The sequence below is a fragment of the Artemia franciscana genome, chromosome 12, assembly GCF_032884065.1.
Source record: "Artemia franciscana chromosome 12, ASM3288406v1, whole genome shotgun sequence".
In the NCBI taxonomy this organism is placed as follows: Eukaryota; Metazoa; Arthropoda; class Branchiopoda; order Anostraca; family Artemiidae; genus Artemia; species Artemia franciscana.
This window is the reverse complement of record NC_088874.1, coordinates 13,188,587-13,216,080: the sequence shown is the minus strand read 5'-3', so window position 1 is coordinate 13,216,080 and position 27,494 is coordinate 13,188,587. Positions and strand designations below refer to the sequence as shown.

At 35.1% G+C, this 27,494-nt stretch overlaps 1 protein-coding gene across 2 annotated transcripts in view; it reads right to left on the bottom strand.

Annotated features, from left to right (window-relative positions):
• Positions 1-27,494, bottom strand: part of LOC136033708 (compound eye opsin BCRH2-like) — a 54,759-nt gene that overhangs the window by 13,429 nt on the left and 13,836 nt on the right. For both annotated transcript variants that reach the window (XM_065714578.1, XM_065714579.1), the window contains exons 2-4: positions 22,324-22,551; positions 10,636-10,845; positions 8,914-9,121 (exon numbers count right to left, since the gene is read on the bottom strand). In XM_065714578.1, coding sequence (XP_065570650.1) covers positions 8,914-9,121; positions 10,636-10,845; positions 22,324-22,525 — 620 coding nt within the window. In that variant the 5' untranslated portion in view covers positions 22,526-22,551. The remainder of the gene's footprint in view (positions 1-8,913; positions 9,122-10,635; positions 10,846-22,323; positions 22,552-27,494) is intronic.

The following is a 27,494-nucleotide window of genomic DNA, read 5'->3' as shown; positions in this document are numbered from 1 at the left end:
CGTTTTTGCAGACGGGGGCTAGAAACTTCTACAGTAGAGTTTTTGAATATGCTACATCTGATGGCGTGATTCTCATTAACAACATAGAACTTCTTTGCGCACGAGACCTCTCTTTTTAGGCTAAAGTTTACTCAAATTGTTTCAAAACGACTACTAAAACAAAAAGGCAAGTGAGTTGGAATAGAACCACTTTTTACAGCATTAAAATGCTTTTGTTTAAAGAGCAAGAGACAGAAGATCGGGAAAATTATGACAAAAGCAATATTATGAGACAATGACAATTTGTCTCCCTTCTCTAGATTTTGAAGAATGTATATGACAACCCGAATTGCTAAAAGCTACATATTTGTATGCATTGCTAGATAACTTACAACGAGTGTTCATCATCCTTTATAATTTCTTTGATTAAAAGTGAATAGTTTAGATTAAAAATCAACATACGAAATACCTTGTGATAGCGCAGTGGATGAGGTCATGGCTCCTGATGAAGGGCTTAAGGTTCAATCCCGCCTGTCGCAAGGAAGGTTGCATCTTCGTTATTTTATTCAATTTTTTTCTTATGTTTGAATCAATTTTTTATATCGTTTCCATCTGACTTGAGACAATTTTTATTCTGTGAATAAATAAAACACATGTTTTTGTCTTCTAACTTTTTAATTTGTTAATTTATTTTCTTCACATTTGGCCAAGGAAATAAGACGCAAATTGGCCCCAAAGACATAAAAACTTTGTTTCACAAAGACAGTAAGACATATTTTCAAATACCGAGATTGGCGTTTATTATTTATCTGTTTTAAAAGGAATATGGTTGTGTACTTTTTTAACTTTTAATAAATTTCTTCAGTTTCTATTTTGTTTTACTTTACCCAAAAGAGGAAATGGTATGTTATTTACTATCTTTAAGTTTTATATTTTGTCATAGAGGGAGATGATAAATAAAATTTATTCTTTATTGTGAAAAAATAGGAAAATTCAGATGAAATTGACAGCTGTCCGTTAGATAAAAAGTGTTCTTGTTACACAAAGGCGAATCTAGAGCAAAATCTTAGGGGAGAGGTTCTAAAAAGGGTGCCAACAACTGACCAACTTGAAAAGTACCGTTAAAAATAATGAACAAAAAAGAGAAAAGTACACAAATGAGGGCGCCAGAAGCTTTTGGGGCCACAGTCTCTACTTTCCAATGGATCTGCCCCTGTTGGTATAATCCTTCAAGCTGGGATTTGTTTCTTTTCTAAAGAATACCTAGTTACTGATGTGTTTTTTCCTCGCTGCTTAATATAAAGAAATTCAATTAAAATAATCTAAGGCACAAACACCATTTGAAACTTACAACTGACAAAACACAGAAATTGCTGCAAATATGGACGTAGGGTAAGTTTTCCCAAAGCCTTCTAAGAACCAGAAGCTCATTTGAACTTTACTGAAAACAAATTGATTTCTAAACTTTTTTCTTTTATAATATTAATGCATCATAAATAGATAAGACTTCCAGGAATTGATATTATTACATGTTAAATAATCGGTCAATTTTCATTAATAATTTTGAAATAAGCTTGGTTAACTGTGTTCCTTATATTACTATTTTTTGTGTGTGTTTAGATAAACAAATACAACAGGGTTTGACATGCTTATCGTTTTTAATAGCTTATCTGCGTAATTTGATAATTTCTGAAATATTCAAATTACGCAGTTGCATAATTATTATGTTATTCTTTAATTTTAAATCACATTTTGTTTGCGATTCAATATAATTTTGTTTTTTCTTGTTCCATGCCATTTTCTTTAGCCATTCAGGATCATCTGGCATCCTGTGTATTTTTGCACCTGTTAGTTCCTCCATCCTCTTCATCCTTCACAGACTTATACACGTTAAATTATCGAGTTTTCTTTTGCTTTATCTTCTAACCACAGACCTCTTTATGCAGCATTTTTGTTTGCTAATCAATGTTATTTTTGTGGTTACTTTTCCATGCTTTTTTTGCTGTTTGGAGTCATTTGTCATCTTTTATAATTTTGCGTGCGTCATCGATATTAAAAATAATTACCAATTTTCATCCCTATCTGAACACCCAATTGTCGGGGTCTTACTAAAACTCAAGACAAACAGAAATTATTTTCTAAATGAAGGGAGCCCTTCCTCGGCCGTTGCTTTATCCAGCAAAGTTGATTTTTCGTCATGATTCTTTAAGAAAGACTGTTAGAACAAAGGGGTCATTGAGTTTGAATGAGAAGTATTTCTATAAATCTTTCAAACTTCACTGTGTTGTGGCAAAAAATTGAGTGTGGCAACACATAACGCAGTTTCCCCTCAATTAAGACTTTTAGGTTCACTTAATAAACTATTGAGGAGTATCTACACTCTACCCCCGATCCTTCAGAGCAGAGACACATTTGGAAAAAGTTCAAAATCCCCCCAAAAGTATAAAATATATGGGAAATATACCAAATTATGCGGGGCATCTCCAGATTTTGGAGAAACACACAGAGTGAATGTACTTCGTTTTATGTGTGCCTGTTTTTATAGTTTTTAAATGATCTAGGCGTCAACAAGTACTTTTCGCTAACGAAAAACAATATCTAAAAAAAAATTATGAATTGACTTTAATGTTTATCTTCAGCATTCTGTTAAAAAAAATTTATTCAATTATGCGAGGGTTTTGCTTATCCTATTAAACCTATAAGAATAAATTAAAAAAAAAAGTTCTTTGAACTGAAAGTAAGGAGTGACATTAAAACTTAAAACGAACAGAAAGTACTTCGTATATGAAACGGGCTGCTCCCTCTTCGATGCCCCGCTCTTTACGGTAAAGTTTTTTTTATATTTTTAAAGAGCAGAATTGTGAGAAAGAGTCAAACTTTAGTGTTTAGACCGAGGCGTTGAAGAGGGAGAAGCCCCTTTCGAAGTAATCTCTGTTCATCTTAAGTTTTAATGTCGCTCCTTACTTTCAGTTTAAAAAAAAAATTCTGAATGTTTTTTAGTGAATCCATGTTTAAATTTTAGCTCTCCTCAGATGAATAATTAAAGTGAAATTTGCATATTTATTTATTTGGCTAAATGGCTTTCCCATAGTTTTGATGGAACGATTTTGAAAAAAAAGGAGGGGAAGGAGACCCATTTACTCTCCAATTTTTCGGATACTTTAAAAGGGAACTAAAACTTTTAGTTTTTTACGAACTTTTTCATTAGTAAAAGATATACGTAACTTACGAATTAGCTTACGTAACAAACTTGTATATTCATATGTTTTTATTACGTATATGAGAGGGTTAGCCCACTCGTTAATACCTTGCGCTTTTGTCCTAATTCCTTAAGAATGACCCCTGAATCACAAAGGCCGTAGAATAAATAGTTGAAATTACTAAAAACACTTAAGCGTAAAGAATGAGGTATTAAGAAGAGGTGAACCACTTTATATGCGTAATATTTTCTGTTCGGTTTAAGTTTTAATCCTGCTCCTTACTTTCAGTTGAAAAAAAAATCATATTTATTTTTTCGTTGTTTTTTTAAATAATGCTAGAAAATGCTGCGCCCCCTTCATGGAAATTTTCTTCCCCAATGACAAATTCCTCTTTGGAAAGTTTCCCCCACATAACCCCCTCTTCTTAACCTCTCTCCCCAACCAAAAATCCCCCTGAAAACGTCTGTACACTTTCCAATAACCATTACTATATGCAAACACTGGTCAAAGTTTGTAACTTACAGCCCCTCCCGCGGGGACTGTGGGGGAGTAAGTCGTCCCCAAAGACATAGTTATAAGGTTTTTCTACTATTTTGAATAGAATGGCTATCTCGGAATTTTGATCCAACGACTTTAGGGAAAAATGAGCGTGGGAGGGGGCCTAAGTGTCCTCCAATTTTTGTCGTCACTTAAAAAGGGTACTAGAACTTTTCATTTTCGTTCGAATGAGCCCTCATGTAAAATTCTAGGACCACTGGATCGATACGATCACCCCTAGGGAAAAAAAACAAAAAACAAATAAGGGTTTTCTGTTACGCTGAATCTGACTGTTTGATTTTTGTTAAGATTCTATGACTTATGAGGGATGTTTCCCCCTATTTTCGAAAATAGTGCAAATTTTCTCAGGCTCTTAACTTTGGATCAGTAAGACTAAACTTAATGAAACTTATATATTTAAAATCAGCATTAAAACACGAACAGTTCGTTACCACGAACTGTTTGATTTGAAAAAAAAAATGTCTTTTAAATTTAATTTCCTACTGTTTTTGCCAATAAGGTCTCAACCCCCCCCCCTCTCCCCGTAAGATCCGTCCTACCAATAAAAAAAAGTTTTCCCTCGTGAAGAGAAAATCCCTCGTGAAGAGTCAAACCTTAATCGTCAAATATCACGAAATAGAGTTTTTAGGCCAACCTTTGGAACATGATTGGTGAAACGAACGTTAAGATTTTTTTATAGCATTAGAAAACTCTAGTGTAACAACTGGCAGCTAGATGATTGGCCATCCCCTCCCATATATCGAGCAATTTCTGTTTGTTTTAAGTTTTAGTGTCGCTCCTTACTTTCAGTCGGAAAAAATTTGCTAAATAGCAAATTTAACAGCAATTTGAACAGCAAATAGCAAATAGAAAAATGATTAATTTCTGAATGTTTTTCACAGGAAGGTTTAGACCGGGACACAGGGAATATAAATGACGACCGGGAACCTCAAAGAGAGAATACAGACTGGGACACCCGGCCACAAATCACGGCCAGGACACAGGGAATATAAATGACGACCGGGACACAGGGACACAACTACAACGGTTAGGCCGGGGGCACAGGCGGGATATATAAATGACAACCAGGACACAGGGATTGTTCGAATAGAAATTACAGACAGGGACACCGGGACACAAATGACGACCGGGACACAGGGAATATAAATGACGACCGGGACACTAAAAGAGAAATTACAAACTGGGACACCAGGACACAAATGACAACCGGGACACAGGGAATATAAATGACGACCGGGACACAGGGACACATCATTAGAATAATGAGGTATAGATCTGAATACGGATTGTTTTTCCAATGGACAATTATGTGTTGCATGTTCAAGAGTCAGTAAACCTGACAATCTATTTATATGCACAGACAATGGGACAGCGAAGAATGTTGTATATTCGGAAATTTTACGTAGTTAATTTACAGTGTATATGTATATCTATCTATCTATCTATCTATATAAATATAAGTTGTATGTATGCATTTTTGTCTGTTTTTAAAAAGAGGGTTTGCATATGACGTCATTATAAGTATATAAGGCTTTGTATATGCACAGACAATGAGACAGCGAAGAATGTTGTATATTCGCAAGTTTTATGTTGTTCAAAACATATATATATATATACGGATCTATATTCACAGGTGGAACACAGGGACACAACTACAATGGTGCGTAACTAATATGGCACGTAACGACTTACGCGCGTGGGGGGCTTGGGGGGTTTACCCGAAGCGCCCGAAAAATGCACAAAAAAAATTAATTAAGGCACTGTACCTATTCAGTTTGGTTCTGGGTGTTTAGACAACCCATAGAAGCATGACAAATTAATCCTGCCAGTCAAAAAAATTGTCGCAAACATAATTTGTGGTTACTTTGATTGCATGCCGCGCATACCGTAATTAGTCTTGCCCTGTTTGTTGTTTTGCATAGTATATTATTTATGCCTATATTTCTTCCATCCATTATCGGTTTTCTCCACTTATCACAGCTATTTCAATTTTTATCTTTTCGGCTTTTTAAGGAAATTTTTAATCTGGGTGACAGCTAAGACCTGGTTTGTTTTTGCTCCATCGCAGGTCACGAAAATAATGTAAAATACAGAACTTGGCGCTTTAATAATCCTTTTTACCCTGGAACCGGACTTAGCTCTTATTTGTGTTTCGTTACTCTTAATCTATGTTGCAAAATCCTAGAACTTGGACTTTGCTTGCTTTGAAACAGAGTCAAAACTTAACTCTTTGTTTCACCAAGTCCAAACTTTGCTAAATTTAACCTTGATTAGAGACACAACTTGGTGTTGGACCAAGTCAGTCCATAGTAACTGTACAAAACTACCTTAGCTGGGTTTGGTCTTTTTTCGCACTCAGTAGGCTGGTTTTTGCACTAAGACGGTGCAAAATCCGTTATTCTGATGCGTAAGACCCTTCTTCGACATTTACACAAAAGGTCTTTGATAAACTTGAATCTCATTGGTCATTTAAATGAGGCCATGGCGACAGAGGGGACAGGTTTCCACAGGCGAAATTTGTTTATTTGGCAGTAAATTTGTTGGAGATGATACTGGTTGACTTTATGTCTCTGACCATACAGCCTAAGAATAATTGATTAACTCTAGTCGACCCCAGATCAAAGAGGTTGTAACGTGCCTACCTTTCCGATAAAACGTTGACATGGAAAGGGGGAAGGGACTTAAGAGAGTAGTTAAGGATTTCGTCGGTTCTCCATCAACTCGATACACATCAGGGATCAAGCTGGTTTCAGCACCAAGTTACGACTTATCTGGTTACGGGCCAGCTTTTCCCCCTCTAGTCATACGGACTGGAATTCCGGGTAAAATTGAGGTTTAAACAACGTATAACATGCCAAATATTCTGTTAAAGTTGGCGGTGGAGAGAGAGGGCGATGGATGGAGGATTCACAGGACCAATCACTTCATTGAACCATATAGATTTAAATTCTCTGTATAATCCCAGCTTTAATAATGTGCAACATGCCCATTTTATCCATTAAGATATATCAGTGAGTAATGGGCTATTGGTAAAAGCCCTGCCCCTGGGCGGTGTTGTTTCAGTCCTCACGGAGGAACTTTTTGGGGATTTTTTTTATGTTTCTGAGGAAAATGGCAGGCTTGAAATTTTAAACCAATGCCAGGAGGAGGGGGGCTACAGAGTTGCCCTAATACAAAAAAAAAACATGGGACACAGGCTGCTTGTTGATCGGTCGATTGCCCACCCTAAAAAAAGGGTGCCGGCTCTTTCAATCTCATTTTGAAAGAGCCCCAAGTTTCTAAAATTAATTGCTCTATTCGAAGTGACCAGGGTGCACAAGAAAAAGTATATCAGAGACGCATCGGTTTTAGCGCTGAGTCTGATGTTACATGTTAAAATCTTTGCATCTAAGAAATTTCTTTGCGTATACCTTTGCATAGAGCAGAATTGATAAACATGCCTGAAAATAGTGAGGAATTATTGAACTAAACATACTTTGGAATGCCACGCTGTTTGGTTACTAGCTATTTCTTTTTATAAACCGATTTCAGCAAATTCAAAAATCTGGGAGGGCTATTCTTACTGATAATTTGACTTGCTGTACATAAAACAAAATATGGAAGTAAAATCAGGGCCTATAGGCCTACGTACGGTTAGATGCAAGTCGAATCTTGGCCCAACACTCTATGGGATAGCCCTGTGGTTCTAACTTAAACATTCCTGGATCAGAACATGAAAATAATACACTATCTATTAGAATAAATTTTATTGAATATTTTTTCCTGGCTGATTTCAGGCATTCCAATTGAAGGCATTAGCGCTTAAAAGCTGACGAATCTTGAATCAAATTAGATCTACGTTGTTTAGGCAGCGTGAGGTGTTGCAGCAACCCTTATTCGGCTTCGCCGAGTAATGAGTTGCGAGAGCAATACTTTGGTAAACGCTGAAGTTTTTAATCTATAAGGATCTTAAATTAATACTAGGTACACCAACTCACAAAAATTGCAAACCCCTAATTACAAATAGCGAAAGTTGCAAACCCCTCATCGCTGAAGATAATTTTAGCCTAACAGCCAATTATTACTTACAAGTTCCCTACATGTCTTACCACTGGAACCAAATAGATCTTACCATCAAATACACCGGAAACAAATACCAAGTACACCAATTAGCACAAGTTTTGGACCCCTCATTGCCAATGATAATTATGAGCTAATAGCCGAAAGTTCCTTAGAACTCCCCTATTTGTAACACTATTGGTATCGGCCTATTTTTGGTTTCAGTGTGCACCTTACTACTGAAGTTGTCAACCCCTTTAAACTCACAAACTGGTATATCTCATGACGAAATTATTCTACCAAAAAATGAATGATATACACTTTGATCAGCTCATCAAGAGCCGTCGGCTGCTGTCGGGAAAAAATATAGCTGTCTTAGTTTAAAAGTTGACTTTTTGCCGTAGGCCGAGTTTCTCACGCTATCACTTCGAAAGGAGCAAAGGATAACCTCTAATTTCCTTAAGAATGAGAAAACTTCTAAAGTTTAATAGACACATCTGATATTATTTCTGTATTGGCCTATTTTCGGTTTCAGAGTGTACCTTACTACTGAAGTTGTCAACCCCTTTAAACTCTCAAACTAGTATATCTCATGAGGGAATTTTTTTACCAAAAAGTGGATGACATCATCATTGATCAGCTCATCAAGAGCTATCGACTGCCGTCGAAAAAAAATGTCCTAGTTCAAAAGGTGACTTTGCCGTAGGCCAAGTTTCTAGCGTCATCACTTAGAAAGAAGCAAAGGATGAACTCTAATTTCTTTAGTAATGAGAGAACTTTCAAAATTTAAGAGGCATATCTGACACCATTTCTCTACCGCAATCCCAAGTGCAAAAAACCGAATGATAACTCAGCTGAAACTACAAACATAAAATGGGTAGAAACAATAGATTTTGGCCCCAGGCAAGAGTTCTACGAAGGTTTCCAAAATGCAAAATCATATTCATCAATCCGACGTAAGGTCCACACTGTCTGTAAAAACTACAGAGGTTAGACCCTTACCGCTTTTTAGGAATAAGCTGAAAACGGGGTGCTAGGAAAAAAGAAAAGAAAAAAACACAACAAAACCAAAGTGCTGCTCTCGCAATACAATTACCCAAAAGCATTATCTTGGCTAATAAACAGTGACAATACTAACGTGGCCAGAATCCCGTCAACTGCATACCCACCCCATCCAACAAATGGGCAAACTGCCCAAGCAGTCGAATATATCCAGCCGAATAGAATAAGGGAGATTGCCTTTTGGTAAGTAAGAGGATTGCCAGACACACCATTTACTATCACATTGTATCTGTCCCAAGATATAACAGTTAGCGTAAACATTTGCAGGTAACCAAATAAAGCACCTGGAAAGAAATAAAAATTATTAATTGTCAACTTCATTCTTCATTATTAATAAAAGAAAAACTATTTGTTATCCGCAAAGATCAAAGCCCTCCATAAACTGCATGATAAGGGAGTGGAAAGCCTACAGACGAGCCTGAAAGAGTGTTATAAAACTTGGCAAATATTTAGTTTTATCATATATATTATAAGGACTTGCAATGAACTTAAAACTTCTTAAAATAAAGAAGTTCTAAATTCATAATGATTACCCCGTGCAACTTTCAAACTAGCTCTCAAATTTCAACATTTTCGCAGTTTTTCAATAATTTCTTTTCTGTTCATATAGTAGTTTACCCTTTTTGTGCTTTTTAAATATAATACCTCTCCCCCCCCCCAAATCAACAAACCAAAGGGCCCTCAAAGTAAACTAATACCTGGTGCTTTGTAACACATGTGAGAATCAACCTTCTCTCGAGAAATGAGGTTTCACCCTCCATGACCAAGGGTCTTGGTATTTCAACTAATTTCCCAACCAAAGTTCAAGAAATACTTTAGTCTTTGTATTTTTCTTTTTAATTCCTCTTCTACCGAATTTAACGAGATGAAAAGGGTCAAATAAAGGCATATATTTTCTTTTACACGGCAAGTTTTTTATCCATCAACTTTTTCCTATCACTGTTTGTGACTTGTTTAGTCAATAGTTCATAAACAAAAATTACAGAACACTACTATTCCTTTGCAAGAGTTTTTCCACTTCAAGGGAGGTTTCTTTCTCTTTACTTGAGCTGTAGCTAGAACTTACAGGCCAAATAAATGTCATGTTGCTTTACAGGTCGTGGTTCTAGACCAAAGTTCCTTAACACGGAGGTCACGGTTATATAGAAAATCCCCGTGCAAATGTCAGAGAGGGGGAGGACGTCCTTATAAATCTTAATTTCCATGTCTGTCGGCTCATTTTATTTGTCCCTTGTGTTTCAAGCGTGTTCACTTTGAACGGGGAAGATGCAACAACTGTGTTGAGTTATTGTTATATTTTTCTTTTATCGACAAAAAACAAAGAAAACTTTACCTTCTATATTATTTTTTTTTAAGTTAAACGTTTTTCCAAATCAAAGGGTTGTTTTTGATTTCTAACAAATCACACTTCATACAACCCATGTCAGTTGAATACCCGTGCTGCAATCTAAATTATTTTAGTTTAACAAATTATTACCTAAATCTTTAATCGTTGCTCATTATAAATGACCCAAGCTGAATAGTCTATGAGTTGCTTCGTAATGCAATTGATAACAGTCTGGATTCAAATTTGTGATGTTCAAACGATTGCTGGATACTCTACTATCTTGAGATTAAATGTCTAAGGAATCGAAAGGAGGGACCAAACACAGTATTTTGGAAACTCATTTTTCCCAAAAACTTAATTTAGTAACTAATTTAGAAGAATGATTGGTTAATAATAGTCTTACAAGAAACAATCACAGGAAAATATGGAAGAAACACCTTGACATCCATGATAGAAAACAAGAAAACTGACCTGAAAAACCATGAATTTCACATGCTAGTTTTCCAAAGATCCAAGGCCCACCTAAGAAAAAGTTAATAATGCATTCGGGCATCATAGAGAGCATCAAACACAGGTCAGCAATAGCAAGGTTCATAATCAAACAATTAGCTGGGGATCGAAGAGATTTGAACTTAGAAAAAATCCGCAGGACTGTTATATTTCCAAAAATGGCAATAATTCCTGAAATGAAGCATATGTTAGGTTTTAAACATTCATGAATGAAAGAACTAACTTAAATAAAATACACTACGCATAGAATGTCTCATTTTGTTAAGTTAACAGAGTAAGTAAAAGGTAGAGATTACTGCATTGGACTTTATAGACCTTACTGACAGTGCTGATTTTTGTTTCATGGTCCTTCAGCCAGGAAGAGCAATGGGAGGCTGGGGCCAGCCATCCTCTGTTCTTACGCACCGTTCCTGTTTGCCTTCCACAGATTTCTCCAGGTACCCATTTAGAGCTGAGTTGACTCTGGTTGAGTTTTCAGAGTTACACCACAGACCCCAGGTCCAAACCAAACAAACAGCGACATTAGGACTTGAACCCCTGTCCTGGTGGATAAAGGATCCCAAGCGTAACGTGCCAACCACTCTAACCCTCAGAAAAGATCCCCTTAGAAACTTTTCAAGGAGCAATCTTTGATTGTTTTCACGCTCAAGTTGAGCCTCAAAAGGAGAAACTTGCCATGTTTCAAATTGCTATTTCATGGTATAACCAGTAGAGAGACATTCAACCAAATTATCAACCGAAGCACACTTGTACTTCTTCACATAAATTTTTGAGATATGAATTTTAAGAATGTTTTATGCTTTTGAATAAGCGGGAGCAAGGGGAGAAGCATGGACACAGAAATCCTTTTGAACCATCAAAAGTAGCGAAAGAAATTATTTGGAAAATTAATTTGTTGCTAACATTTTGACAAACAAATTAACAGTATTTTAAAACGCATTTTGTAACCAGTAAAACCCAAATAGTACTCTCACCCTTAGAGATATTGTGAAGGAGAACCCCCACTTGTACTTACGCTACCTTATGTTCATTTTAAGATTGACTTGATGATTGACATTTTTGCTTCTCTTTACTTTAGGTTTTGTTTATTCATCCATGACAGTATCTATTACTTTGAACTTAACACAATTATACATGAATATGTTTTATTACTAATTAAAAAGAACTTTCCGAGATAGACGTTTTTTAAAGAAAAGTAAAGGCCGTATCAAAATTAAGATCAGAAGAAATAGAAATCTACAATAATTCAAACTCAAAACGATCGAAAATTACCATTAAAGGATAAATGAGATCCAAAAATAAGCAATCATAGCAAAAAAAAAATCCACAACATGCACCAATATGATTGAATAAATAAATCTTAAAACGAGTACAAATTAAGCTTAAAACTAACAAAACTATTTGCTATTGAAGTATAAATGAAACCCAAAACGAACAGAAATTAAATAAACAATCATAGCAAACAAACATACAATAGGAACTAATATAAATGAATAAATAAATCTTAAAAAGAGTGAAACTTAAATTGAATATGCAGATCAAGCTTGAAACGAACGAAAATCACTATAAACAAGAGTTTGGGTTTTACTCCTTCTCTCACTGTAAAAGTCTAAGACCCACTGCGTCATTGGTGCTTTACTGAAAACTACATGTTTCTTGAACAGTCTTGTAAAATACAAAAAAAAAAATCAAATTTAGAGTCTATATATAATTATATTAATTGTTGAAAAATCATCTGCTCAAGATTGTATTTACTGTAATTCTTATTTTTAAATTCAATGCTGTAATAACAAGAGTAGATAGTATTTGTAATATAATTCGCTTTCAGTGAAGCGCCTTTTAAAATTTTACAGGTTTTAGACTTTTACAGTGAGAGAAGGTGACGAAACCCAAACTCTTGTATGTAGTGAGTTTTGTTCGGTTCAAGCTTGAATTACATACTCAATTTAAGCTTTGCTTGTTTTAAATTTATTTATTCATTTATAATTGTCCCTGTTGTATGTTTTTTTTTTGGTGTGATTATGTACTTAATCAGTACATAATCAGTTCGCATTCAGCAGTCAATGAATAAACTTGTTTGACTGCTTTTGCCCGGATACAACGGTTGCTATGCCATGTTGTAGACTTATGTGAATAATAGCGTGATAATTGCTTAAATTAATTTTTACAATATAATCTTGGATATAAAGGAGTGAGTTCTGCGTTCGAGCTAGTTCCTGAGGAACCCTGATGTGGTGTTAGCCGTGCCCTTTTAACGGTTTATGCAAATTGCACGCTGTAAACTAGCGTGGGTAAAAAATAAGTTTTTGTAAAGGCAGGTGACATATTATTTTGATTAAGTCAGGATGGGAAAGAAAGCCAGACCCAAACGCAACCGGAGAGAAGCTGAGCTATCGGATCCGGTTATGAATTCTACTAGTAATTCGGATACGAGTGTTAATGCGGACTGCCAGAAAACGAATGCAGAGAATATCATTAAAATTTTGGAAATGGTCCAATCTATAAATGTGAACATGGAAACCCAAAAACAGAGTGTACTTGAAATTCAGAACGATTTGGGTACAGTTAAAAGTCGTGTTGTGGTGCTTGAAAATAAAAGTAATGCAACGGACAATGAAATTGCAACAGTGAAATCGGAATTTCTAGCTCTGCAAAGTATTGTAGAAGCCCAGTCACAGCTGATTTAGAAATGCAATGAGGAAATGAATGTGGTTGTGTCCCAGTCTCTTGTTGATAACAATCGGGACAAGTTGCATAATTTGCTGTTTTGGGGCCTTAATGATGTACCCTTGAATGAGGCTGCATCTCGGGTTTCTGAGGTGATTGTAGCTGGTTTGTCACTCCCACCTGACAAGTTGCCACCATTCACTGTGGTTCACTCTTCCAAGAATTTTGTTAAAATTAGGGTGGACAGTGTCCAGGCACGTTTTTTGATTCTAAGTAATGCGAAAAAATTACAAGGGAAAGATTTCGGTGTTTATAAGTCTGTTTTTATTAGTGATGATGTCTCACCGCGTGTGCGGGTTTTGCGTAAGGAATTACTGGGGTTACGTAAGCGTTTGACGGATAAAGGTGTTGAATGCTGGGTACCTCCTACCCTACCACCCAGCACCTCTGTTAAAAAGGACAACCGTGTTATTAAAGGGCCTTGGTACAATGCTAAGTGTTTGTTGGATTCTTAATTTTTTTTTTTTTTTTTTTTTTTGCGGTTGTTAGAATTAGTGAGTGTTTATTTGTTATTGAAAAGATAAATTAAAAATAATAATAACAAAATTTAATAAAAAATAAAATTTGCTATTTTGTCGCAATAATTATGGGTGTGTGATTGTGATAATTAGTAGCCGTTGTATTTGGTAACTTGTACATGGATTCGTTACGGGTTAACGAAATATGGCCTGTTTCTTTTTGTGTTTGTTTTTTACTGAGATGGAAAGTGTCATTCTTTTGTTGTTTGTTATATTCTAGTTTGTTCTTGTTTAGTTCTTTTTCTTTTCTTTTTTGTTTTGTTGTGGAGATGAGGCCATATTACTTTGTTGTAAAACTGTATGAATATGGTTGATGATGATCGTGGCACCCCGGGCAACAGCCGTCTTGAAATTTTGGAAGCTTCATTTGTGGATTTTGGTAGTATGTTTACGGAGCAGCTCCACTGGAATTATGATATTGGGATTGCTGGTCAATATGTTTCTTGTAATTCAAGATACCTATTTAAGGATGGTTTGAGGTCTGGGAATAGTGGTGGTGATTCTGAAGATCTCAGAGTTTTCCATCTTAACTGCCAGGGTTTGAATTCATCTTTTAATTTTCAGGTTATTGGTCTCACAGAAACATGGCTAAATGAGCATAACTCTGCTCTCTTGGATATTCCAGGGTATACATTTTATCATAGGAATCGTCAATTTCGTCAACATGGAGGTATTGGAGCTTATATACGGAGCGATATCGAGGTTTTGGTAAGAAGTGATCTAGTGCTGTTTCACGAGATGTTATTTGAGCCACTTATCCTTCAGCTCAGGCTTAAGCCAAAAGATGTTTATGTTGTTGCACTATATAGACCACCATATGGGTCTATACTGGCCTTTTTGGATATTTTGGAGGAACATTTGGATAAACTACCTACTGGTTCGCACCCATTCTTCATGCTTGGGGACTTTAATATTGACCTTAACAATATGAATTCGAATACTCCTATAGATTTCCTACAGCTTTGCATGTCATATAGTTTATTTCCCACTAATAATATGTGTACGCGTGTTACCACTTCAACGGCAAAGCTACTTGATAATATTCTTTCTAATTCTAAATTTTCAGATCCAGGGGTTATTGTTACTGATGTTTCTGACCATTTTGGGATTTCGGTAAGTTTTAAAGTTTTTTTCCCGAGGCAGCAAGGTCCTAGACTGAAAATGAGTATGTTACCTGTGCTCAACCAGGGTAACTTAGAAAAGTTTAAACAGGAGATTTCTAATGTTGATTGGAATAATAAAGTTGAAAATCTAGATGATATAGATATTAGTTTTCAAAGATTTTATGATACATTGATCTCTATTTTGAGTAAAACTTGTGTAGTGAATCGGACAAGGTCAAGGAAAAAGATGCCCAAAAAGCCGTGGGTGTCACCTAGTCTTCTGCGGTGCATAAATAAGAAAGACCAGTTATATAGGGATTCAATAAGGAATGTAAACGATCCAGTTTGCGCAAGAGTTTATAAAAATTATAGAAATGCTCTTAATAAACTTTTGAGAAACGCGAAGAAAAAATATTTTGAGTGTAAATTTAAAGATCCTTGTGATAACCCAGCTAAAACTTGGAAAATTATTAAAAGTGTTATATCTTCAACAGATCCGGTTCTGCATGATGAAGTTACTACAAGTGATGGGTTAAAATCGAATGAGCCTGCTGTAATTTGTAATGCCCTTTCGGAACATTTTGCAACTGTTGGGGCTCGATTTTCTCGTACTACAGTAGCTTCTGATAATGATCCTCCACTTGAGACTTTTATGGGTACTTCTGTTGATGTATCAATGTATCTTAGACCTGTCACTCATGATGAAGTTTGTAAGATTATATTTGAGATGAAAAGTTCTTCGGCTGGGAGTGATTCCATTAACCTTCTTGTTTTAAAAGCCGTGTTTCCAAGCACTTCACATATATTAACGTCGTCCCTTATTAATGCTTGCTTTAAGCAAGGGAAGTTCCCCAATTGTCTTAAAATTGCAAGAATAACTCCTGTGTTTAAGGGTGGTAATAAGAATGATCTGGGGAATTATAGACCAATTTCATTATTACCTGTTGTTTCACGAGTCTTAGAAAAATGTATTAATATTAGAATTTATGAGCATTTGGAGCGTCATAAACTTCTGCATACACATCAGTTTGGTTTCAGGAAGGGTAGAACAACAGAAATGGCGATTTCCTATAATTAATGATGCTCTTGATAAAAAGTTTAGGGTAGCTGGTGTTTTTTTGGACTTAATTAAGACGTTTGACACTGTTGACCATCGAATATTACTAAAAAAATGTGAATTTTATGGATTAAGGGGTGCTACATTGGGTTTGCCTTGCAGTTATCTTCAAAATAGACAGCAGTATGTCAATTTACAAGGATTTTTGTCTAGTAAAAATGTTGTTAATTGGGGGGTTCTCCAAGGATCCGTACTGGGTCCGACTCTGTTTTTAATTTTTATTGATGATCTACCGCATGTTGTGAAAGCTATGCCCGGAATTGACGACTTTGTTGACAATGGTCCGAGTAAGACTCAGCTTACTATGCCCTTATTCACTGATGATACAACCTTGGTGTGTGTTGCCCCTGCAGAAGAACTGCTCATGTCAACGATAAATGCAGCAACGAGCAGGATATGTACATGGCTTCAAATAAACCTCCTTGACCTGAATATAGATAAGTCAAATTTTGTTATTTTCTCTCGATCTCCGAATTTTTACCCTTGGCTTACGGAAATAATTTCGGAGCGGGGAATTATTAAACGAACCAGATTCACCAAATACCTCGGAATCAATGTTGATGAAACCCTATCATTTAAAGATCATGTGAAGTCAGTTTCGAAAATATTGTCACGTAACTTAGGTATCAAGCGCAAATTAAAACATATTTTCCCCCCAAATGTTCTACGATTGTTATATTTTTCCCTGATTCACCCTTAAATTTCGTATTGCTCGTCGATTTGGCTTGGTACTTTCCCTTCGACAGTTCGTCCAATCCGTGTGATCCAGAATAATGCTGTCCGAGTTTTTTGTGGTGTTGGGAATCAGGAGTCTTTGAGGTCTATGTATAGAGATTTAAATATAATGCCTGCAGCTGGATTACGTGATTTTTATACGTTGATTTTTATATATAGGTATTACAGAGGTAGCCTTCCTGATTGTTTTACAGGAATATTTTGTGAGAGGTCTGATGTTCACCACCACATTACTCGGATACGAGGTAATACTGAGGCTCCTCGATTAGTTTCAAGTAGGTCTTCTTTTTCACTTATTTACAGAGCTTCAAAAAATTTGGAATAAACTGAGTATAGATATCAAGGAAATAGGTAGCCTTGACCAGTTTAAGTTTGATTTACGTGTGGAGTTGCTCGGTAGGTATGCTTTTGAAACAGATTAAATAAAATAAATTTTACATAGCTTATTCGTTTGTAATATTTATGTATTTTTTTTTTGTTTTTTGTTTTTTTGTTGTCTTGGGGTCACGCAAGGGAGTGTATTGTTTATGTTTTTTTTTTTTTTTATTTCGGTATATGGTCTCATTCTCCATATTTTCTTATTCTCCATATTGTCTCTTTATTTTCTTTGAATTTAGCAAGGCCTCGCAAGCTTCGCTTATGTTGTGCTATTGATTAAGAAATGTTTATTTCTAATAAAATTGTTCTACTACTACTACTACAACTACTAATTTCTGCTCGTTTTGGGGTTTTATTTATTCTTTAATATCCGATCGTTTTGAGTTTCAGCTATTGTAAGTTTTTATTTCTTCTGATCTTAATTTTTAATGCGGCCTTTAAATCTTGAAAAAAACTTCTTTTTAGAATTTTTTTTTAATTAATTACTGTTCGTTTATGATTGCCAAAGTTTCAAGTTTTTCAAAATTACTTATTTCAAAATATTTTTTTTATTCCGAAATCAATTAACAGTCTTGGCAAGAACTAATAAAACTAAACCAAATATTTAACATATAATGATATTAATTGCTGAAAACTTATCGGCACAAGATTTTGTTCCACCCAGAACTGGATTTAAAGTTTTGACGATTGAAGGCCCAAGCATTTTTGCCGCTCCGTTTTTGCAAGATTTTCGGGGAAATCCCCGAAACTTTGGGGATAATGAAACCCACAAGGCCTAGTGGGCCTATTAGAAAATACTGGCCAGGATTCACTGCCATTTTATGTTATTTTCAATTTTGTAATAAGTACAAAAGAAAATATTTGTAATACAATTCGTTTTACTAAAGCACCAAACACATCAATTACATTTTCTATTTTCTGCTACCTTCTTCGTGTCTTCGTCCCTTCACTTATATATATATATATATATATATATATATATATATATATATATATATATATATATATATATATATATATATATATATATATATATATATATATATATATATCTTCTATATATATAAAAATAAGTTGTCTGTGTGTGGATCTGTGGATGGATCAGGTGACGTCATGTTTGTTCGCATATGACGTCTGAATTATTTCACACAAATACAGAAGAAGAAAAAAACTAAAAAAGGTAAAAACTACAAAAAAAAACTAAAAAGAAAAAAAAACTAAAAAAGCTAAAAAACTAAAAAAAACTAAAAAAAGGTAAAAATCTAATAACTAAAAAAAACTGAAAAAAATAAAAAAAGGCAAAAACTACAAAAAAATAAAAACTAATAAAAAAACTAAAAAAGCTAAAAAACTAAAAAAACTAAAAAAAACTAAAAAAAGGTAAAAAACTAAAAAAAACTAAAAACTAAAAAAGAAAAAAACTAAAAAAAAGGAAAAAACTGAAAAATAAAAGAGAAAAAGAAAACAAAAAAAATATGAATAAATATATATAAAAATAAGTTGTTTGTGGGTTATGTCTGTCTGTCTGTCTGTCGAGTGACGTCGTGTTTGTCCGCATATGATGTCTGAATTATTTCACACTAATACAAAAGAAGAAAAAAAAACTAAAAAAGGTAAAAACTACAAAAAAAACTAAAAAGAAAAAAAACTAAAAAAGCTAAAAAACTAAAAAAACTAAAAAAAGGTAAAAAAACTAAAAACTAAAAAAAACTGAAAAAACTAAAAAAGGCAAAAACTGAAAAAAAAACTAAAAACTAATAAAAAAACTAAAAAAGCTAAAAAACTAAAAAAACTAAAAAAAGGTAAAAAACAAAAAAAAACTAAAAACTAAAAAAGAAAAAACTAAAAAAAAAGGAAAAAACTGAAAAATAAGAGAAAAAGAAAACTAAAAAAATATTAATAAATATAAAAAATATAAATATAAATATAATATAAATTAGCAATCAACAAAGCACCGAGACACAAATGACGACCGGGACACAGGGAGTATAAATGACGACCAGGACATAAGTAAAAAAAAAAAACTAAAAAAACTAAAAAAATGGTAAAAACTACAAAAAAACTAAAAACTAATAAAAAAACTAAAAAATCTAAAAATCTAAATAAACTAAAAAAGAAAAAAAAGAAAAAAGGAAAAAAATAAAGGAGAAAAACAAAACTAAAAAACGAATGTATATACAGACCGGGACACCGGGATACAAATGACGACCGGGACACAGGGAATATAAATGACGACCGGGACACAGGGACACAACTACAATGGGGACGCCGGGGGGCACAGGGGGATATAAATGACGACCGGGACACAAGGAATATAAATGACGCCCGGGACACTCAAAGAGAAATCACAGACTGGAACACCGAGACTCAAATGACGACCGGGACACAGGGAATATAAATGACGACCGGGAAACAGGGACATAACTACAAAGGGGACGCCGGGGTGCACAGGGGGATATATAAATGACGATGGCGACTCAGGGAATGGTCGATTAGCACCATTCCCTATATATATATATATATATATATATATATATATATATATATATATATATATATACACATATATATATACACATATATATATATATATATATACACATATATATATATATATATATATATATATATATATATATATATATATATATATATATATATATATATATATATATATATATATATATATATATATATATATATATATATATATATATATATATATATATATATATATATTCACAGGTGGGACATAGGGACACAACTACAATGGCGCGTAACTAATATGGCGCGTAACGACTTACACGCGCGGGGGAGCTTGGGGGGCGCAAAGCGCCCCCACCAACTAGGTGTTGGGGTGGCGCGAAGCTCCACCCCAACAGCTAGTATATATATATATATATATATATATATATATATATATATATATATATATATATATATATATATATATATATATATATATATATATATATATATATATATATATATATATATATATATATATATATATATATATATATATATATATATATATATATATATATATATATATATATATATATATATATATATATATATATATATATATATATATATATATATATATATATATATATATATATATATATATATATATATATATATATATGTATATATCAGTTTGTGGTAACAAACTGTAGTAAGGAGCGATCCGGCTCAATAGTAACCGAAACTCTGAAATATGTAAATTTATAACGATAGTTACATCAAAAGAATTGCAAGTCAAAGCTGATTTTAAATATATAAGTTTCATTAAGTTTAGACTTACCCATCAAAAGTTACCATGTTTTTGGGGATGACTTACTCCCCCACAGTCCCCGTGGGAGGAGTTGCAAGTTACAAACTTTGACCAGTGTTTACACATAGTAACGGTTATTGAGAAGGGTAGAGACACTTTCAGAGAATTTTTTTGGCTGGGGGAGGGGTTAAGGGAAGGGGGTTAGGTGGAGGAGCTTTCCATTGAGGAATTTACCATGGGGGAGGAAAATTTCCATGAAAATAAGATTTTTTAGCATTTCTTAAAAGAACAATGAAAAAACAAACACAACGTAGAGACAATAGGGAAAATTTCAAGTCTTGAAATTTTCCCTATTGTCTCTACGTTGTGTTTGTTTGTTATGGAAAGGCAGTGTGGTCTTCGTCGCTATTTTTAACAATGGAAAAATAAATATGAATAAGTTTTTTCAACTGAAAGTAAGGAGCACCATTAAAACTTAAAACAAACAGAAATTATTGCGCATGTGAGGGATTCACCTCCTTCTAATACCTTGCTCTTTGCGCTAAAGTAATTTATTAATTTCAACTATTTATTCTACGGATTTGTGATTCAGGGGTCATTCTTAAGGAATTGGGACAGAATTTAAGCTTTAGTGTAAAGAGCGAGGTATTGACGAGGGGGTGAGTCCCCTCATATACATAATAAAAATAGACGAATATAGAAGTTTGTGACAAAAGTTAGTTCGCAAGTTACGTATATTTTTACGAATAAAAACGTTCGTAAAAATTAAATGTTCTAGTTGCCTTTTTAAATAATCAAAAAATCGGAGGGTAACTAGGCCTCCTCCCCCGCTCCTTTTTTCTCAAAATAGTCCGATAAAACTATGAGAAAGCCATTTAGCCATAAGAATAAATTAAATATGTAACTTCCGTTTTAATTATTCATGCGCGAAGAGCCAAAATCAAAACATGCATTTGTTCAAAAACGATCAGAAATCAAATAAAAAAAAAGTTTTTTGTAACTGAAAGAAAGGAGTGACATTAAAACTTAGAACGAACAGAAATAACTCCGTATATAAAAGGGGCTGTTCCCTCCTCAACGCCCCACTCTTTACGCTAAAGTTTGACTCTTTCTCTCAATTCTACTTTATAAAACAGTAAATGACTTTAGCGTAAAGAGCGGGGCGTTAAGGAGGGAACAGCCCCTTTCATACACAGAGTAATTTCTGTTCGTTTTAAGTTTTAATGTCGCTCCTTACTTTCAGTAAAAAAAAAACATTTTTCTTTTATCAGTGGAATCTTGTTTATTCCAGGCCGGCACAAAGTAAACAAAAAATTCGAGAGTATAAACGGTCATAGGACTTGTATAATAAAAGCCAAAACAGTTGGAAAACACCGTTTTAAAACATTAAATTTGCAGAGCTTGAGCATTTCTTTCGTCACACATTCAATAAGACCATTTAAAAATAATTATTTGGATTTCCTTATACGATTACTTTTTTACGTTTTCAACCTTTGTACCGTGTAAAAATTAAATCTTGCCAACTGTGTGAACACAGAAATGGGTGAACTTAGCAATGCTAATTAGGTCATTAAAGAAATTGATTGATGCAAAAAATTGATAAAAAAATTGAAAAATTGACCATTGACTCATTAAAAAAAAGGTAAAGGATACGGCATTAGACTTTACAGTCCGTACCAGCGGTGCTGATATCCGTTTCTTGGCCCTTCAGCCAGGAAGTGCAATGGGGGGTTGGACTCATTGGTCATCTTCGTCGGGTTTTGATGAAATCAACAAAGACAAACAACTCACCAAAGACAGTGTAGACAAGGCCAAAAGAATAGTACCACAAGGGGTGAATAGCAGGGAACTTGTACCAGTGTGGGTCTAAGAATTTTTTTAGATCATCTGTTGCCACATCGTAAATAGTAACGCCTTTGGCAATATCCCAAAAATTGTATCCACCATCAAAATAGAATTTTGCGGCAATGATCTTCTCGCTATTGTTTGCCATGGTATATGTTTAAAAAAAGGTGGGTCCTATAAAGATAATAATTTAATGCTACACTAATGAGATTTCAAATGTGAAAGGATACTTGATCTCGTTTTGTTTTGGGCTTCTTTTTTTTCACCCTTGACCCTAGAACGATCTTCAGCAATATCTGAAAGGAGACGTATCTAAATTTAAAATTTGTTCAGAATGCATCGATTTAGTGATATATGACATTGAACGAGAATACAAAGAGAGAGTGAGAGAGAGAAAGATTCTAAAGCTGGGACAGCTGCCTGTATGCCTAATCTAAACCTGAATATTTTTGTCCCCCTTCCAATTAATTCATCAATACTTTCGGCTGAATTTCGCTTTAAGCGGGATGGGGACCTCTTCAAGAAATGTCTTGTTCTTGTCGGATTCCCTTTCATCAATTCATTTTCTCAACAAGTAAATTATCAAGCTGATGATTATAACCTGAAAAATATACGCCAAAAGATTGGATGATATCTGTTCTCAATGTGATGCGGTATTTCATTCCTTTACAATCCTAGTCATAAAGAAATCAAATATAATGAAATGGCAGATAATTTGGCAAATAAGGCTGTCGAGATCCCTCCAACAAGAAATTTGAGAACACAAAAAATACAGAGATGTTGTTAGAGCTAGAACAAATATTACATACCAGCGATTTTTGTACCCTCCTTTCAAGTCCAAGGATTTTAATATGATCTACTTTAAGTTAAAAACTGGAACGATTGTACTTAACGCTGATCTTTTTAAATGGGGAATCCACCACACCCCACTATGTAGAAAATGCTGTCAGACGGTGGAAAACGCTCAACAAGTGCTTTTTGATTACATCCCAGAAGATAATGATTCCAGTAGACTGAGGAATTACTGTCATCAATTAAAGATCCCCTTAACTTTTGATGCTCTCATCAATTGATCCCTGTCACATGAATTAGAAGTTATTATTTATAGGTTGATGATATCAATCCTGAAACGACGCCATTATTACTAGCAGCACGTTGCTTGTTGTCAACAGGCAGATTTTTTTCTAGCAATGTTGCCAGAAGTTTTCAATAATCAGTGGAGTTATTCCTGTAATGTCTAAAAGGTGAATGGACATCATACTGATCCACAGACTTCATAAACATAAGAAGAAGAAGATGATATGAACCTTTACTGGTTTCAGATTCAGCAAATTAGAAGCAGTGTTTACAGAATGCACCTTTATTTTTTAAGAGCTGAACACTAAAGATGAATTCTTTCGGAACCATGTACTTTTAGAATAACGCCGTTTTGCCACTATACCCACTACATTCTAGTTATACATAAGAGGCAACGCTATACCGTTGCCTACAGTAAAGGCCATGGGGCTCCAATGTTTTTTTTGTTTTTTTTCTAGAGGCACTTCATATGGGAGGGATCGTCGTATAAACTTCGGAGGGGGCTCTTTCGATTGGAACTTGGAAGTTCCAGTGCAATTTTTGAGAGTTAAAAGTGATCAAAGGGCATCTAGCCCCTTTCCCCCATGCCCTGTTTTTCTAAATACATCAGATAAAATTTTGAGATAGCCATTTTGTTAAAAATAGTCTCAAGATGATATAACAAAACTACGAGGTCGACACAACCCCCAAGGGCCTGGAGTTAGGCGTTGTAGATTATGCCCTGGGGGAATATATGGTTCTTATAGAAAGGGTGCTCGTATAAACTTCAGAGAGGGCTCATTTGATTGGAAATTGGAAGTTCTAGTCCACTTTTTAGCGTCAAAAAAAATCAGAGGGGAACTAGCCCCCCTTTCATCGTCTTTTTTCACACAAATCCATCAAATAAAAATGTCGAGATATGCTTTTTGTTAAAAACCGCTCAAATATCAGATAATAAAACCCCAGGGTTGACACCACCCCACAGGTCTCGGGGGCAGGAGTTGTAAGCTATGCCCTGGTGCATATATGGTTTTTACAGAACGCATGATCTTATAAACTTCAGGGAGGGTTCATTTGATCGGGAATTGAAAGTTCTAGTTAACTTTTTAAGATTCAAAATAGATCGGAGGGCAACTAGCCCACCTCCCAATGCCTTTTACCCCAGGTCCATCCGATAAACTTTTTATATAGCCATTTTGTTCAAAATACACCAAAGATCATACAAAAAAAGATTCCAGGGATAGCGGAGATCACCAAAACCTTGGGGCAAATGTTATAAATTATTCCTCAGGGACATCTAAGGTTTTCATGGAAGGGATGGAAGTATAAACTTTAGAGGGGGCTTATTCAATTGTAGATCGAAATTTCTTGTGCCTTTTTTAAGAGTCAAAAGTGATTAGAGGGCAACTCACCCCCCCCTCTAAGGCCCCTTTTTCCCCAAATGTATCTGATAAAAATTTTGAGACAGCTATTTTTTCAAAATAGTTTGGAGATCAAATAAAGAAACTCAGGGGTCAGAGTCAAAAGCATCCAATGGATTTGAGATAGCCATTTTCTTGAAATAGTTCATTGATCAATTAAAAAATTTTGGGGTGAACACACCCCCTTCCCAGAGCGCTGGAGAACAAAGGGTTGTAACCTGTGTCTCAGGGATATGTAAAATTTTTAGGAAAAGTGGATCGTATGAACTTTGGAGGGGACTCAATTGACTAGAAGTTCAAAGTTCTAGCTCCCTTTTAAATAGTCAAAAATGATTCAATGGCAAATAAAGCCCCCCCCCCAACAACTCTCTTTTCCCCAAATTTTTTCGATCGAAGTTCTTATGCATCCTTTTTGTTAGAAATTAACTAAAAATCATGTAATAAAAACCCCAGGGATAACACAGCTCCCCCAGAACCCAGGGGCAAGTGTTGTAATTTATGTCCCGGGGTATATAAGTTTTTTTGGAAGGAATGGTAGCATGGACTTCAAAGGAGGCTTATTCGACTGTAAATCGGAATTTCTAGATCCCTTTTTAAGAGTCAAAAGTGATGGGGGTAACTAGCACCCCCCAGGCCCGTTTTTCCCCAAAAGCATCCGATTAAAATTTTGAGATAGCCCTTTTGTTCTAAATAGTTTAAAGATAAAGTAACAAAAGCCTTAGGTTTGAAAAAAACTCTCCAGAGCAAGAGGGCAAAAAACCTCGGGGTCAACGTAACTCCCTTCAGAGCCTCTGGAAGGGCTGTAAGTTGTACTCGGAGGCATATAAGGATTTTATGGTAAAGGTAACCATCAGAGGAGAATTAAACGACTAAAAATTTAAAGCTGCAGTTCCCTTTTTTAGATCCAAAAATGATCTTATGGCAGCTAGCCCCCCCTCCCACCAGCCATATTTTCCCCAAAGGCGTCCGATCAAATTTTTGAGGTTTTCATTTTTGTCCCAAATAAACCAAAGATCATATGATAAGAACTCTGGGGCTTACAAGCCCTCAGAACCGAAAGACAGGTGTTTTGAATTACGCTCAAGCGACATATAATGTTTTTATGGAAGGAACGATCGTGTAAGGTCGTCGGAGCTCATTCTATTGTAAATTAAAATTTCTAGTTCTCTCTTTAAGAGTCAAAAGGGACCAGATTGCAACTAGCCATCCTGCCTTCTTTACCGTAAATCCATCCGAGCGGAATTTTGAGACAGACATTTTGTTAAAATAAGTCAAAAGATCGGATAACAAAGCTTCCAGTGTCAACACAACCCCTCAGAGCCCTGGAGCAAGTGTTGTATGTTATATCCGGTGCGCATATAAGGTTCTTATGGAAGGGATGGTAGTATATACTTCAAAGGAGGCTTATTCGATTGTAAATCGGAATTTATAGTGTTCTTTTTAAGAGTCAAAAGCAATAGAAGGCAACTAGTGCCTCCCCCTCCAGAGCCCTCTCATCCCCAAATGCATCCGATTAAAATTCTTAGATAGTCATTTTGTTCAAAATGGTTTAAAGATAAAATAACAAAAGGACTGGGTTTGAAACAACTCCCCAGAGCCAGTGAGCAAATGTTGTAAGTTATGAACCGGGGGCATATAAGGTTTTTATATAAGAAGTGGTCGTACAAATTCTAGAGGTGGCTAGTTTGATTGGAAATTGAAAGTTTTAATTAGCTTTTTAAGAGTCAAAAGTGAACGGACGGAATCCGTTCACTTGGAATTTTGAGATAGCCATTTTGTTAAAATAAGTCAAAAGATCGGATAACAAAAACTCCTGGGTCAGTAAAACACCCAGAGCCCTAGGGCAATTGTTGTCTGGTATGTCTAGGGTGCATTTAAGCTTCTCATTCGAAGGTTTTGAAAATAGGTCAAAGATCGAATAAACCAAACTCCCCCCCCCCTCAATATACTTCTGAACAATATTTTATTCTAAAATTAAGCGAGCTGACCCTTGGCCTCATCTCTATGGCCCGACACACCTCCCCCCAAAGACTACTTTTTTAAAGATATTTCATTCCAAAAATTATGACAAGTCATCCCAGGCCCTCCATTCCCCCCTCAAGAAAAGAACTTGATAAAAAAAAATTCATACCAAAACTTCTTGGAGCTGACCCCTAGAACTCCATCACCCCATACCCCTCCCCTCCCCAAAAATTATTAATGATACATCATAATAACTGACCCCTAGTCCTCTCTTCATGGCCGTAAATCCCACTCCCCCCACCAAAAATTAAAATTTATTAATGATATTTTATTCCAAAAATCATGAGAACTGACCCCTGACTCTCCCTCCATGCCCTCCAACCAAAAGAGCTTATTAACAATTTTCTATTCCAAAACTCATGAGAATTCAGTTTAATTTTATTAGCTATTTCCAAAATTGTATAATACACCTATATTCTTCACAACAAACAAGAGTATGGCTACTGCCCATTTCCCTAACGGTAAAAACATAAGGCCTATTGCGTATTTGGCGCTTTATTAAAAGAGGCGCCATTTGAGGGGGTCAGGGGTGGGCAAATGCCCACCCCAGATTTTCCAGGAGGGCCCAAGCTTCCACCACAAAGGGCCCTTTTCCGGCCATAATTATCCATTATGTCC